Here is a 12,609-nt window from a genome sequence, read left to right as displayed (position 1 = left end):
TGAAGAATGTCAGAAACGAAACAGCTGATGGACCCATAGTATGAAAAAATACAATGGATGTCAATGGGGTCCATCAACCGTTTAGTTTCCGATGTTCGTCAAAAAATCTTCTTTTGTGTTCAGCAGAAGAAAGAAACTCATACAGGTTTGGAAGAACACGAGGGTGAGTGAATGATGACAGAATTGTCATTTTTGGATGAACTATCCCTTTAATGTGATCATAGTTATCATACCATAACCTTTTCAAAAATGAAATTTAGTGGAGAGGTTGTTCTCGGGTTCCTGTACCTGCTCCTGCTGTTTGATTCTGGCCGTCATCTGGCTGATCTCCTCCGAGCGCTCCTTGTCTCTGGTCTCCAGCTCCCGGAGCTTCTTCTTCAGTTCAGGGATGGAGTCGGAAGAGAGATGGAGAGGGGCCCTCAGGTCACGGATCTGAGAGCACAACTCCTCCTTCTGAAGCTGCAGGTCTGTGACCTCCACTTGACTGTCCTGGAAACACACACAATTATGCATATAGAGAAACTTTTTGTAAATACACAAAAACAAGATTCGCAAGAGCAAAAAGACACACTTTATAATGAACACAAATCACACATAAACACACACACATATAGAAACCCACAAACGACATAAATATCCACGTACACAAATATATTAAATAAACAAGATACACACACGCACAAATACACAAACATGCATGCACATACACAAGCATTTATACAAACAAGCTGAAATGCATAAACACACAAAAAACTAACAAATAAACAATAAATGAGTACAGAAATGCATAAAAACAAACACACAAGCAATTATACAAACACACACAAATGCACAATGACACTCACACACACCAAAAAACCAACACGCATACATGGACAATTATGCAAGCAAGCACAAATTCATAAACACACAGACAAAGGCAAATGCACAAACACACAGACATAAATTGCACAACACACAGCATTGCACAAAAGACAATCACATAAACAGAACAGACATTCACATACTCACAAAAACAACCACACACAAATACACAAACATAAAAAAACCCACAGCAAACATGCATGTACACACACACAAAAAAAAATCACAGATACATAAAATGCATAAAATGACACAAATGCATAAAAAACACAAATGCACACATACACACAAACATACACAAACAGTCACACAAATGCACCAAAAAAACACAAATAACAGTACAAATAAATAACATAAAACCAATGACAAAGACATCCAAAAAATATCACACACAATCATACAAATATATGGCAAGCCGTTTTAGCTTTTATTCATTTCCAGGATATGAATTGTTGATATCAACAATTGAATTGCTGATATCTGTAATTGTATTTTCACTAGTGAAATGTCACCATAGGCTGCCATTCAAAATGAATTGCTGATATCAAGAATTGATTTTTTACTAGTAGAAATATCATTTTTGATATCAATTTTGATAGTTACATTATTACTCGTAAAAATGTGAATTCCTGATATCAATAATTAAATTGTCACTAGATGAAATGTGTATTCTTGATATCAACACTTCAATTGTTACTAGTAAAAATTGCCATTTTTGATATCTGAAAATGTATTTCTGATATCAATATTATTTCAGATATCTAAAATGGCTTTCTTACTAGTAACAATCACATTCATGATATCAGAAATTAAAATTGTCACTAGTAAAAATTGAATTATTGATATCAAAAATGAACATTGTTACTAGTAGCAATTCAATAGTGGATATCAGGAATAGACATTTCAACTAGTAACAATTTAATTCTTGATATCAAAAATAAAGGTTTTTACTAGTAATAATTGTATTTCTGATATGGGAAATTGGAATTTGATATCAACAATTGGTTTTGAATGGCAGCCTATCAGTGATGCGCGGGTTGATCCGAAATGAGCGGGTGCCTGCGGTCATCCAAAAATGTTTTTAATGATATTCGGGTCGCGGTCGGTCGGGTCGTTTGAAAAAAGATGTCAATTAAACATTTGTATTACTATTAATATAGTACTAGACACAATTTTTGATGAAATATACAGCCCTACACATTATTGGCTGAAAAAACTGGCACGAAGATAACACACAAGCTCAGTCTAAACAGTTCTCGGTTCTATGATTCGAGAACCGCTGTCCCTGTGCGGTCGGTATAGTAACAGCTGCTCGTGCTCATCACTTCTCTCAACAGTGGCACCAACATGTCTCGGTTCAGTGAACTGTTGGAGTTACTGGAGTAAAATATAATTCAGGATATTTCGATTCGGAGGCGACTGTCAGGCATGTCTGAAAGTGAGTAACTTTAGTAACTTGTGGATCCGCACTGACGCAAGACGCGAACTGTTTCGAACGATTCAGTTCGATTTAGTGTACTGGTTCGACCGGTTCACTAAAAAGAGCTCGAATTCGTTCACGAACCGGCCATGTCTATGATCACTACAGTCTGCAGAGAGATGGAGGCGGCAAGTGAAAAGGTGAAGACTGGGGAGTGGAAGCTCCGCAAATACACAAATAGAAAGAGTAAAAGTGTGGGAGACATTTGCTGAAATAATGGAAGATGATGACCAAAGTGCTGGCTTTGTCATTGTTATGTGTAGGCCTGCGTCTTCTTGCGATGCTGTGTCGTTACACGTCTATGGCCCAATAATGCTCCGATGAGCATTTACTTCTTTTAAAAAATGCGGTCAGGAAGCGGGTCGGGTACAATATTTTTTTACTTTTTTTTGCGGTCCGAGTTGCGGGCGGGTAGTTGAAAACGTCGGTCGGTTGCGGGTTGTTTATACATTGACCCGCGCATCACTGAAGCCTATGGGGACATTTCACTAGTGAAAATACAATTGTTGATCTCAAGAATGACATTTTTGATATAAAAAAAATTAAACAATTAAATTCTTGATATCAAAAAATCTCATTGTTGATATCAAGAATTCATATCCTGGAAATGAATAAAAGCTAAAACGGCTTGCCATAACAAATATACATTCTGACAAAGAACACATTATACTCGAGTGCAAATATTTATGATGGCTTTGGATCGACACCTTATTATCCTCAAATATTGTAATATTATTCCTATATTATAATCAATAAACGTTCAACCTAACATGTTCATTGTGTCTGCTTCACTCAAAACATGAGATTAACTAACAAACAACATAACATGTTTTACATCATCATAGCAGTGAATTATAGCACGTATATACACTCATCTCTAACTGATAACAGAACTCGTTCCATTTACAGACAGAGGACACCCAGAGTACACGGGCACCACTGCAGATGGTGGACGCTTGACCTTTGACCTCGGCCCGTACCTTCAGCGTTTTTCGAAGGGCGAGGATCTCTGCGCCGAGGACTGTGTTCTCCTGAATAGCTCTCTCTTTCTGCTCCCTCTCATTATCAGCCTGTTCCAGAGCCTGGGTCAGCTCGCTGTCAAACCTACAAACACACACGGACACACACGCAAGGGAGAAACAGGACTTGAGGATGCATATTCAAGCAGCCAGGGAGCGTGGCGCTGAATATCAATGTGTTACATGCAAATGCCACAGACCTCCTCTGTTTCCGGTCCAGCTCGTGAGCGCGGCCCTGCAGGCTGTCTGTCAGCACACGGGCGTCCTGGAGGTCAGAGGTCAACCGCCGGCAGTGACGTTTTAGATCTGTCACGGAGCGTTTGGATTGATCAAGCTGAGACTGCAGTTCCATGACCTGCCACACGGGGGAGATAGAAAGACAATTATAATCAGGATAAGCATCTCAGGAGGGTAACAATATGTTTTTGAGTCTTTTTTTTTACTTTATTTAACCAGGTAGGCACATAGAGGACTCATTCTCATTAAAAACGGAGGCCTGGCCAAGATAAGACGTCATTGTGCAGCAGTGTTGGGAGTAACGCATTACAAAAGTAATACATTACAGTAACATATTACTTTTTGCTGTAACGCAGTAGTGTAAGGCATTACTAATCAATTTTCAGTAATATTTTACTCGTTACATGTTCAGTGAGGCTTGTATTACAGTTGTATTACAGTGTATTGTCTGTTTTTACCTCTTAAAGGCAACAGACTATGTGAAAGTTTTAAAGCAGTCTTTTAGTGCCAGTTCAGTGCGGTCACGTCTGTAACATTGTTTTTTCCTCATAAATGCGAACACGAAAACTAAAATAAAATGAATATTTTAAGTTCTATGGAGACTGCAGAGCCAACCCTTCCTCATCCGATTTACGCAGTGTAATTAACAGAATTACAAAAAATATATTTTGCCTCCTATTTTTTTGTCACGCATGAATATGCGTCTTTTCCCTAATATTAAAAATAAAACATAGACTGATATTTGTCTAATGTCTGGAAGTAGCCTATATACGTTTCAATACATGTATTTTCTGAGAATTTTTATTTCATGTTTTGACTGCAAATGTCATGTCCATAATGCTGGACTTCCCCAATTTTAAATAATTTATTTTGTGGTGTAGGTCTACGTATTTTATAATGTTAACTTCAAATAATACTAATAGCCTAATTTAAAGATAAGGCAGCATTGGATCTGGACGGTAAGGAGAATAACGCTGGGAGTTGGAAGAGGTGTGTCGCGATTCTGTAGGTTCGTGGATCTGAGTCGTGTGGCGAATCGCGATTTCGGTTTCATATTGCATATCGTTACAGCCCCAAAGTTAAGTTCTACTTAGTTATTTTGGTGAAAGTAACTCAAAAGTAATACATGAGTAATGTAACGCATTACAATTCTGGGACAGTAATATTGTAAGGTAATGAATTACTTTTAAATAACAGTAACAAGTAATACCTAATGTATTACAGTTTGGAAGTAACTTGCACAACACTGTTGTGCAGACACATAAAGGACAGGACAGTGTAATACTGGTTACAATTACAAACAGTTATGCGGAAGCAGCAACCCTTCCTGCGACTCAGTGTCCGAATCACTCACTCCTTCAACTGGGAATAGTGAATGAGGGATTATGGGGTTGATTTCAAAGCACACGGCCTCTTTAAACTCATAATTGATGTAGTAATAAACACGGCTGGTGAAACGGGTCTCTTACCTTTGTATCCAACAGCTGACGGGCTTCTTTCTCACGCTCAAGTCTTTCCTCTGTCTGCCGCAGACGCCTGCGCAGAAACTCCACCTCCGTCTGCGCACATTCCAGCTGCAGCTGCAGCTCACTTTCTGTGTGCGCACGCAGGGATTCACACACACACACACACAAATAGCCATTATATTTCTTCCATCAGCATGTTTGATTTGCATCTCCGCTGAAGCCGGTCTTACCTGTCGCCAGTCCGCTGAGAGCTTCTTTATTCTTGACTTTCTGTTTTTCTTCCTCTAACTGTCTCTCGAGTTCCTCCAAGGACACTTTACTCTGGTCCACACGACTCTAAGACACAGCACAGAATAAACACCCACAATACAACACATGACGGCACACACATCTTTCTTTTTCTGCATTATATTACATATATGCTGTGCACAATACATTTTCTGTATGCATGGAATATTACATTTAGTGAAAAACACAGTTACAATCAATACTGTATCCCATAATAGGGGAGAGCGGGGAACAACCGCATTTTGGTTTTGGCTCAATTAATTAAAAAATAATTAGGTTAGATTAATACTTTTTTTACACAAGCAACATACACATCTCTGCTACAAATGACCACTTAAAGTTTTTTTCTAGGACCTACCATTTCCGTACAGTTGCACTGAAAGTGACAGAAGTGCAAATGTGACAACTTACCCCATATGCGGGGTTAATTGTAACAGATAGAGAGGTTAATTGTAACACTTGTGTGTAACACATATAATTCAGTACTAATTTTATTTGTATAGTTTGATATTGTTTGTGCATCTGTATAGACATACATCCATCCCTCATCCAATCATCCTTCTATTATGGATCAATATAATGGATAGAGACATAGAAAAGGGCTGCATAGTTTTGCAATAAATAATAAATAAAATTATAAATATTGTAATTGCAATTAAATTAGATTTGTGTGTGGCAGCTGCATGTACAATTATTATTATTATTAATAACAACAGTAATAATAATACAAATGAGCTTAAAATAAAAAATTAAGGATTTATGGCATTAATAACATGCCATATTTTTAATAAATAAACAACTTATCAGTGTTGGGGAGTAGTTAACTACAAGTAGCGAAGCTACTAACTTAACTACATTTTTGAGTAGCTTGGCAGTAGCTCAGTTGCTTTTTAAACAGTGTAGCTTTTCCAGTAGCTAACTACTTTTTGCAGCAAGTAGCGGTGTAGCTCGAGCAAAAGCTACATTGTGTTTGTCGAGCCTGCGCGAATCAGCGCGCTGCTAGGATATTCTTCTTCTTGCTATTACAAACTCATTTTTTGCCATCACCGCCACCTGTTGTTTAATCACACATCTGCGGCTAACAGTTCACTGACGTACAGAAGTGTGTTGACAGTGACACACACATGATGATGGAGCAAGATGTGACAGCAGATTTGGAGGATGGAGAAACAACTAACGTTAATTACCCATGGCCTTATTTTTCCAAGTTCAATCGGTATTTTTGAGAAAATGTTCTACTTTCAATTTACGTTGGATGTATATTTTTTTTCTTGCAATGTTGTAGCCTATTGGTTACAATTTTGCACTTTTGACAAACAATCTGAGATATTTGGGTGTTGTGTGTAATAAAACAATAGTTTTTGAAATCATAATTTTATTGCATTGTTTTAGTGTTTAAAACAATGCAATAAAATTATGATTTCAAAAAGTATTGTTGTCCCCTTCTGTCCTCAGACACTTATTCAGTTATTAAAGGAACACTCCGACTTTTTGGGACTTTAGCCTATTCACCTTACCCCCCAGAGTTAGATAAGTCCATACATACCTTTTTCCATCTCCGTGCGTGCTATAAGTCTGTTTGACGCACCCACCGCTAGCCTAGCTTAGCACAAAGACTGGATGTGACTGGTTGCAGCTTTCATACTGATCCAAATGAGTGGCAAAATAACGCCAACGTTTTCCTATTTACATGTTGTGATTTGTATAGTCACATAATGTACAAATAACAAAGTCAAATGAGACACAGACATCTTTTAACCGTATAAAACCTGGGAACTATTCTCTGAAGGCGAAGCACTGCTACTTTGACGGCGTAATAACCGCATCACCGGAGACACGCCGTGGTGAGGAGCGGAGAGTTCGCTCGGTGTTTGGGTAATAGAGTCAGCAATTTATAAATAGTAAAAGCGTAGTTTAGAGTCATGGGTTTTCGCTCTATTGTAAATAGCTGCGACTGTAAACAGAGGAGGTAACCATGTTTCACAGAATTCCAACTAAATATGCTGACTGGATGAAGAAATGGCTAACTTACTCTGGATATTTATCCAAACACACCTAAGATTATCAGGGGACATTACAGTATGTTTGCTCGGTACATTTCAATGAGGACGACTATTTTGAAAAAATGGAATTTGCCACACGGACCATAATGTGCTGAAGGATACGGCTATCCCATCGATAGCACAGACAGGACAAGTGGATCACCTGCGGCTGAGGTAAGTGAGCCGTTATGTTTTTAGATGACCTACTGTAACAGTGCCTTTAGCCAGATCTAATGTAACGTTAGTGACACTATTATATGATTAGGGTATGAATATGTTTTTATCTTGATGCGGTGCGGACGCACTTGGGGAAAATACACGAGCGCGTTCACCGCGTTGAACTTGCACCCTGCGCGCGGCGCGCCTAGTAACCTAAATTTGAAATAACCATGGAAATAACGAACTTGAGCGTGCAAAAGGGTACGATAGGCTGTGAGTTCATTGTGCAAAAACAATTTGTGCTATTACTTTCCCCTTATTCTATCCTATAGTAATGCAATACTGTATATTATATAGGCTAAATAGCCTACATTTGGTTCAGCTAATAAATTGCATTTAAAATATATTGATTCCTGTAATAATAATTATTTATTCATGTGATATTTATAAATCTGGGTGCGTTTTTGGTTGGAAATCAATGAAACATGGTACTGTATTACCTGGTCTCCCCTGTTTATTGTCACAGCTCATACAATAAAGCAAACACCCATGATAAACTTTGCTTTTCTATCTAACGTTAGTAATTGCTGACTCTTTATTCCAACGCTGAGCGAAGCGAACTCTCTGCTCCTCGTCACGGTGCGTCTCAGGTGATTGTTATCACTCTGCCCAAGTAGCAGTGCTTCCCCTTCAGAAAATATAGTATTTATACGGTCAAAAGATGTCTGTGTCTCATATGGCCTTGATATTTGCACACTCTGTGACTCTACAAATCACAACATGTTAATAGGAAAACGTTTGCGTTATTTTGTCACTCATTTGGATTAGTATGAAAGCTGCAACCATTCACATCCAGTCTTTGTGCTAAGCTAGGCTAACGGTGGGTGCGTCAAACAGACTTATAGCACGCACGGAGATGAAAAAGGTATGTATGGACTTATCTAACTCTGGGGGGTAAGGTGAATAGGCTAAAGTCCCAAAAAGTCGGAGTGTTCCTTTAACAATACGTTGTTCAAAAAAGCAAAAGTAGTTTCAATGTAGCTAGCTACTTTTTGATAGTAACTTGTAGTGTGGCTAACTACTTTTCCAAAAGAGTAGCTTGACTGTAGTTTAACTACTTTAACTTACGAGTAGCTTGTAGCCTGTCAAACTACAGTTTCAGAGTAGCTTCCCCAACACTGCAACTTATCATTCATAGTACACTAAACATTTTAAATCCCAACATTGTTTGTGAAAGTCTAACAAAGTTAAAGGAACACTCCGACTTTTTGGGACTTTAGCCTATTCACCTTACCCCCCAGAGTTAGATAAGTCCATACATACCTTTTTCATCTCCGTGCGTGCTATAAGTCTGTTTGACGCACCCACCGCTAGCCTAGCTTAGCACAAAGACTGGATGTGAATGGTTGCAGCTTTCATACTAATCCAAATGAGTGGCAAAATAACGCAAACGTTTTCCTATTTACATGTTGTGATTTGTATAGTCACAGAGTGTACAAATAACAAAGTCAAATGAGACACAGACATCTTTTAACCGTATAAAACCTGGGAACTATTCTCTGAAGGCGAAGCACTGCTACTTTGACGGAGTGATAACCATCACCCGAGACACGCCGTGGTGAGGAGCGGAGAGTTCGCTCAGTGTTTGGGTAACAGAGTCAGCAATTTATAAATAGTAAAAGCGTAGTTTACAGTTATGGGTTTTCGCTCTATTGTAAATAGCTGCGACTGTAAACAGGGGAGGTAATACCATGTTTCACAGAATTCCAACTAAAAACGCTGACTGGATGAAGAAATGGCTAACTTACTTACTCTGGATATTTATCCAAACACACCTAAATAGATTATCAAGGGACATTATGTTTGCTCGGTACATTTCAATGGACGACTATTTTAAAAAAATGGAATTTGCCACACGGATCATAATGTGCTGAAGGATACGGCCATCCCATCGATAGCACAGACAGGACAAGTGGATCACCTGTGGCTGAGGTAAGTGTTCCGTTATGTTTTTAGATGACCTACTGTAACAGTGCCTTTAGCCAGAGCTAATGTAACGTTAGTGACACTATTATATGATTAGGGTATGAATATGTTTTTATCTTGATGCGGTGCTTCGAAAAAAAACGAGCGCGTTGAACTTGCACCCTGCTCGCTGCGCGCCTAGTTGCCTAAATTTGAAATAACCATGGAAATAACGAACTTGAGCGTGCAAAAGGGTACGATAGGCTGTGAGTTCATTGTGCAAAAACAATTTGTGCTATTACTTTCCCCTTATTCTATCATATAGTAATGCAATACTGTATATTATATACTGTTGAATACATTTGGTTCAGCTAATAAATTGCATTTAAAATATATTGATTCCTGTAATAATAATTATTTATTCATGTGATATTTATAAATCTGGGTGCGTTTTTGGTTGGAAATCAATGAAACATGGTACTGTATTACCTGGTCTCCCCTGTTTATTGTCACAGCTCATACAATAAAGCAAACACCCATGATAAACTACGCTTTTCTATCTAACGTTAGTAATTGCTGACTCTTTACTCCAACACTGAACGAACTCTCTGCTCCTCGTCACGGTGCGTCTCAGGTGATGGTTATCACTCTGCCCAAGTAGCAGTGCTTCGCCTTCAGAAAATATAGTATTTATACAGTTAAAAGATGTCTGTGTCTCATATGGCCTTGATGTTTGTACACTCTGTGACTCTACAAATCACAACATGTTAATAGGAAAACATTTGCGTTATTTTGTCACTCATTTGGATTAGTATGAAAGCTGCAACCATTTACATCCATTCTTTGTGCTAAGCTAGGCTAGCGGTGGGTGCGTCAAACAGACTTATAGCACGCACGGAGATGAAAAAGGTATGTATGGACTTATCTAACTCTGGCGGATAAGGTGAATAGGCTAAAGTCCCAAAAAGTCGGAGTGTTCCTTTAAATGTATACTCAAACCTGAAAAGTTGTGTGGCTCCGTTTTCATTTGATTATCAATGTACACTTGGCGGCTTAGATGTAACACTGTGTTACAACGAACCCCGCTGTGCATTACATATTTTAACCCTAGATAACAGTCGCTAGGAATTGCTGACATGTCTCAAAACGGTGCTATGTTTGAGCCAAGACAGTGATTAAGGCAATATAAAGTTCGATTTAGAAGCGTATACACCCAACTCAGAAACCGAAAAAAATATATGATGAAAAACAATTACTTTCATGGTGTCAAAACACTCTTTGTCCGGTATCTTCACGAAATATAATCAAAACTTTCCGCAAATTCGCGGGAGACCGTCTTCTGGCAGCAAGAGAAAAATAGCGTAAAGACAACCTGCTTGATCCTGACGAACTATGTAAACGGTCTGTGTTACATTTAACCCCGCGTTAGGTTGTGCCCCGCGCTCCCCGACATTGCCCTTCACTTGACTTTACATTTGTAGTGTGATAAAACAATCAGTAGTAATACCATCTACAGTTTTTAATCAGTTATTCAGTTATTAAAGGTACAATATGCAAGATTGTTTCGCCACCAGGGGTCGCTAACATCCTACAAATAACAAAGGAATTAAGCGGAATTATGGATCTTGTCGTCAAGCTGATCTTTTATGGATGAGTGAATAGATTGATGTTTTTAACATGACTGTGGTGTGAAGCAGGGCGCGATTGCTAGACGTATACCCACGTCACACTCAACGCGAGTCCCGCGGATATAAATGTCCGGAATAAGGACATTTAATTCTACCAAACTACACGCTGAATTACTCACACAGGTCAGTTTATTAGAGGAGTTAAACTTGAGATAACGCAGCGCTGCTTCACTTGCTCTAACAGTTACACTATCACACTAAACGGCATTTGAGTGTGTTGAATGTTGTTAGTTAGGTTGTTTGTTGGCTGTATGAGACTAAGCTACATTAACATTAGAGAATAACATACAGATCATATTCTAACTTTTCATAACTTTTCATCATGTTGAACTATATAACATTGAATAGTTTTATATTTTTATATATATTAACCCTCAGGTGCTCTTCGGTCATTTCTGACCGAAAAATTTTCTGTTTTGAAATTTTAAAAATCACAGCTTTATCGGAATGTTACGAAACTTGGAGACTTTTATGGCATTGGGTATGCGAACACACAAAAAAAATTGAGGTCATGATCTGAGCATGCTAAGTGGTCGTAAAAAAAAATAGTTACACTTGTGCTCTTTGGTCAAAAATGACCAATAGGAAATGAATGGGAAATTGACAAAAAAAAATTCTTTGAATTTTTGTATGTACAATCGACAAATCAGCCACAATTCTAAAAAAAAAAGTACACCGCAGGAAAGGGGTGACACTCTACAACATCTAGAGTGCAAAACAGACACACCCACCAACACGCACACACACACATACAAACACACTATTATACACATACACGCCAATACATTTTGATTACAAAAAGTATGTTTGGAATTTTTAAAAATCACAGCTTCATCGCAATGTTACGAAACTTCTTGACTTTTATGGCATTATGTATGTGAACACACAAAAAAATTGAGGTCATGATCTGAGCATGCTAAGTGGTCTTAGTCACACTTGTGGTCTTTGGTCAAAAATGACCCCCATAGGAAATGAATGGGAAATTGTAAAAAAAAAAAAAAATATTGTGAATTCACATGCCTCTCCATAGAGAGCAGTACATGCCATCTAGTGGTTACACCATAATTCTATGCTTTTTCTCTATACTGTAACCAGATGGTGCTAATTTTCTTCAAAAAATATTTTTTTTTCGGAAGGCCTAGACTCTATATTAAACTGGCCTTGTGAACACTCAAAAGACCTTGTAAACACTGGCCTTGTGTTGTGAACACTCTGTCATAAAAGTTAGTCGCGGACGTGGAGCTCTCTGCATCTGGAAAGATGTTGATCTTCGTTTTAGTCGTCTTTTTGTCTCAAAGTCTGCTTGCCATGGTCCATAATGTTTGAACAAAACCCTGCTAGGGACGCTCACGCTGTTGAGCTCGCATAACGGGCATAACCGACCCAGTTGTCTACGTCTGT

At 38.4% G+C, this 12,609-nt stretch overlaps 1 protein-coding gene across 1 annotated transcript in view; it reads right to left on the bottom strand.

The window, feature by feature from the left end:
* The window catches only part of myo18b (myosin XVIIIB), a 71,648-nt gene that overhangs the window by 29,349 nt on the left and 29,690 nt on the right, over positions 1-12,609 (bottom strand). Inside the window, exons 25-29 of the mRNA XM_089126166.1 lie at positions 5,297-5,402; positions 5,070-5,194; positions 3,564-3,718; positions 3,325-3,448; positions 289-489 (exon numbers count right to left, since the gene is read on the bottom strand). Coding sequence (XP_088982292.1) covers positions 289-489; positions 3,325-3,448; positions 3,564-3,718; positions 5,070-5,194; positions 5,297-5,402 — 711 coding nt within the window. The remainder of the gene's footprint in view (positions 1-288; positions 490-3,324; positions 3,449-3,563; positions 3,719-5,069; positions 5,195-5,296; positions 5,403-12,609) is intronic.

Source organism: Pimephales promelas, chromosome 23 (assembly GCF_988280905.1).
Source record: "Pimephales promelas chromosome 23, fPimPro1.hap1.1, whole genome shotgun sequence".
Classification (NCBI taxonomy): domain Eukaryota; kingdom Metazoa; phylum Chordata; class Actinopteri; order Cypriniformes; family Leuciscidae; genus Pimephales; species Pimephales promelas.
The sequence above is the reverse complement of the archived record's forward strand: the minus strand, read 5'-3'. Positions and strand labels throughout refer to the sequence as shown.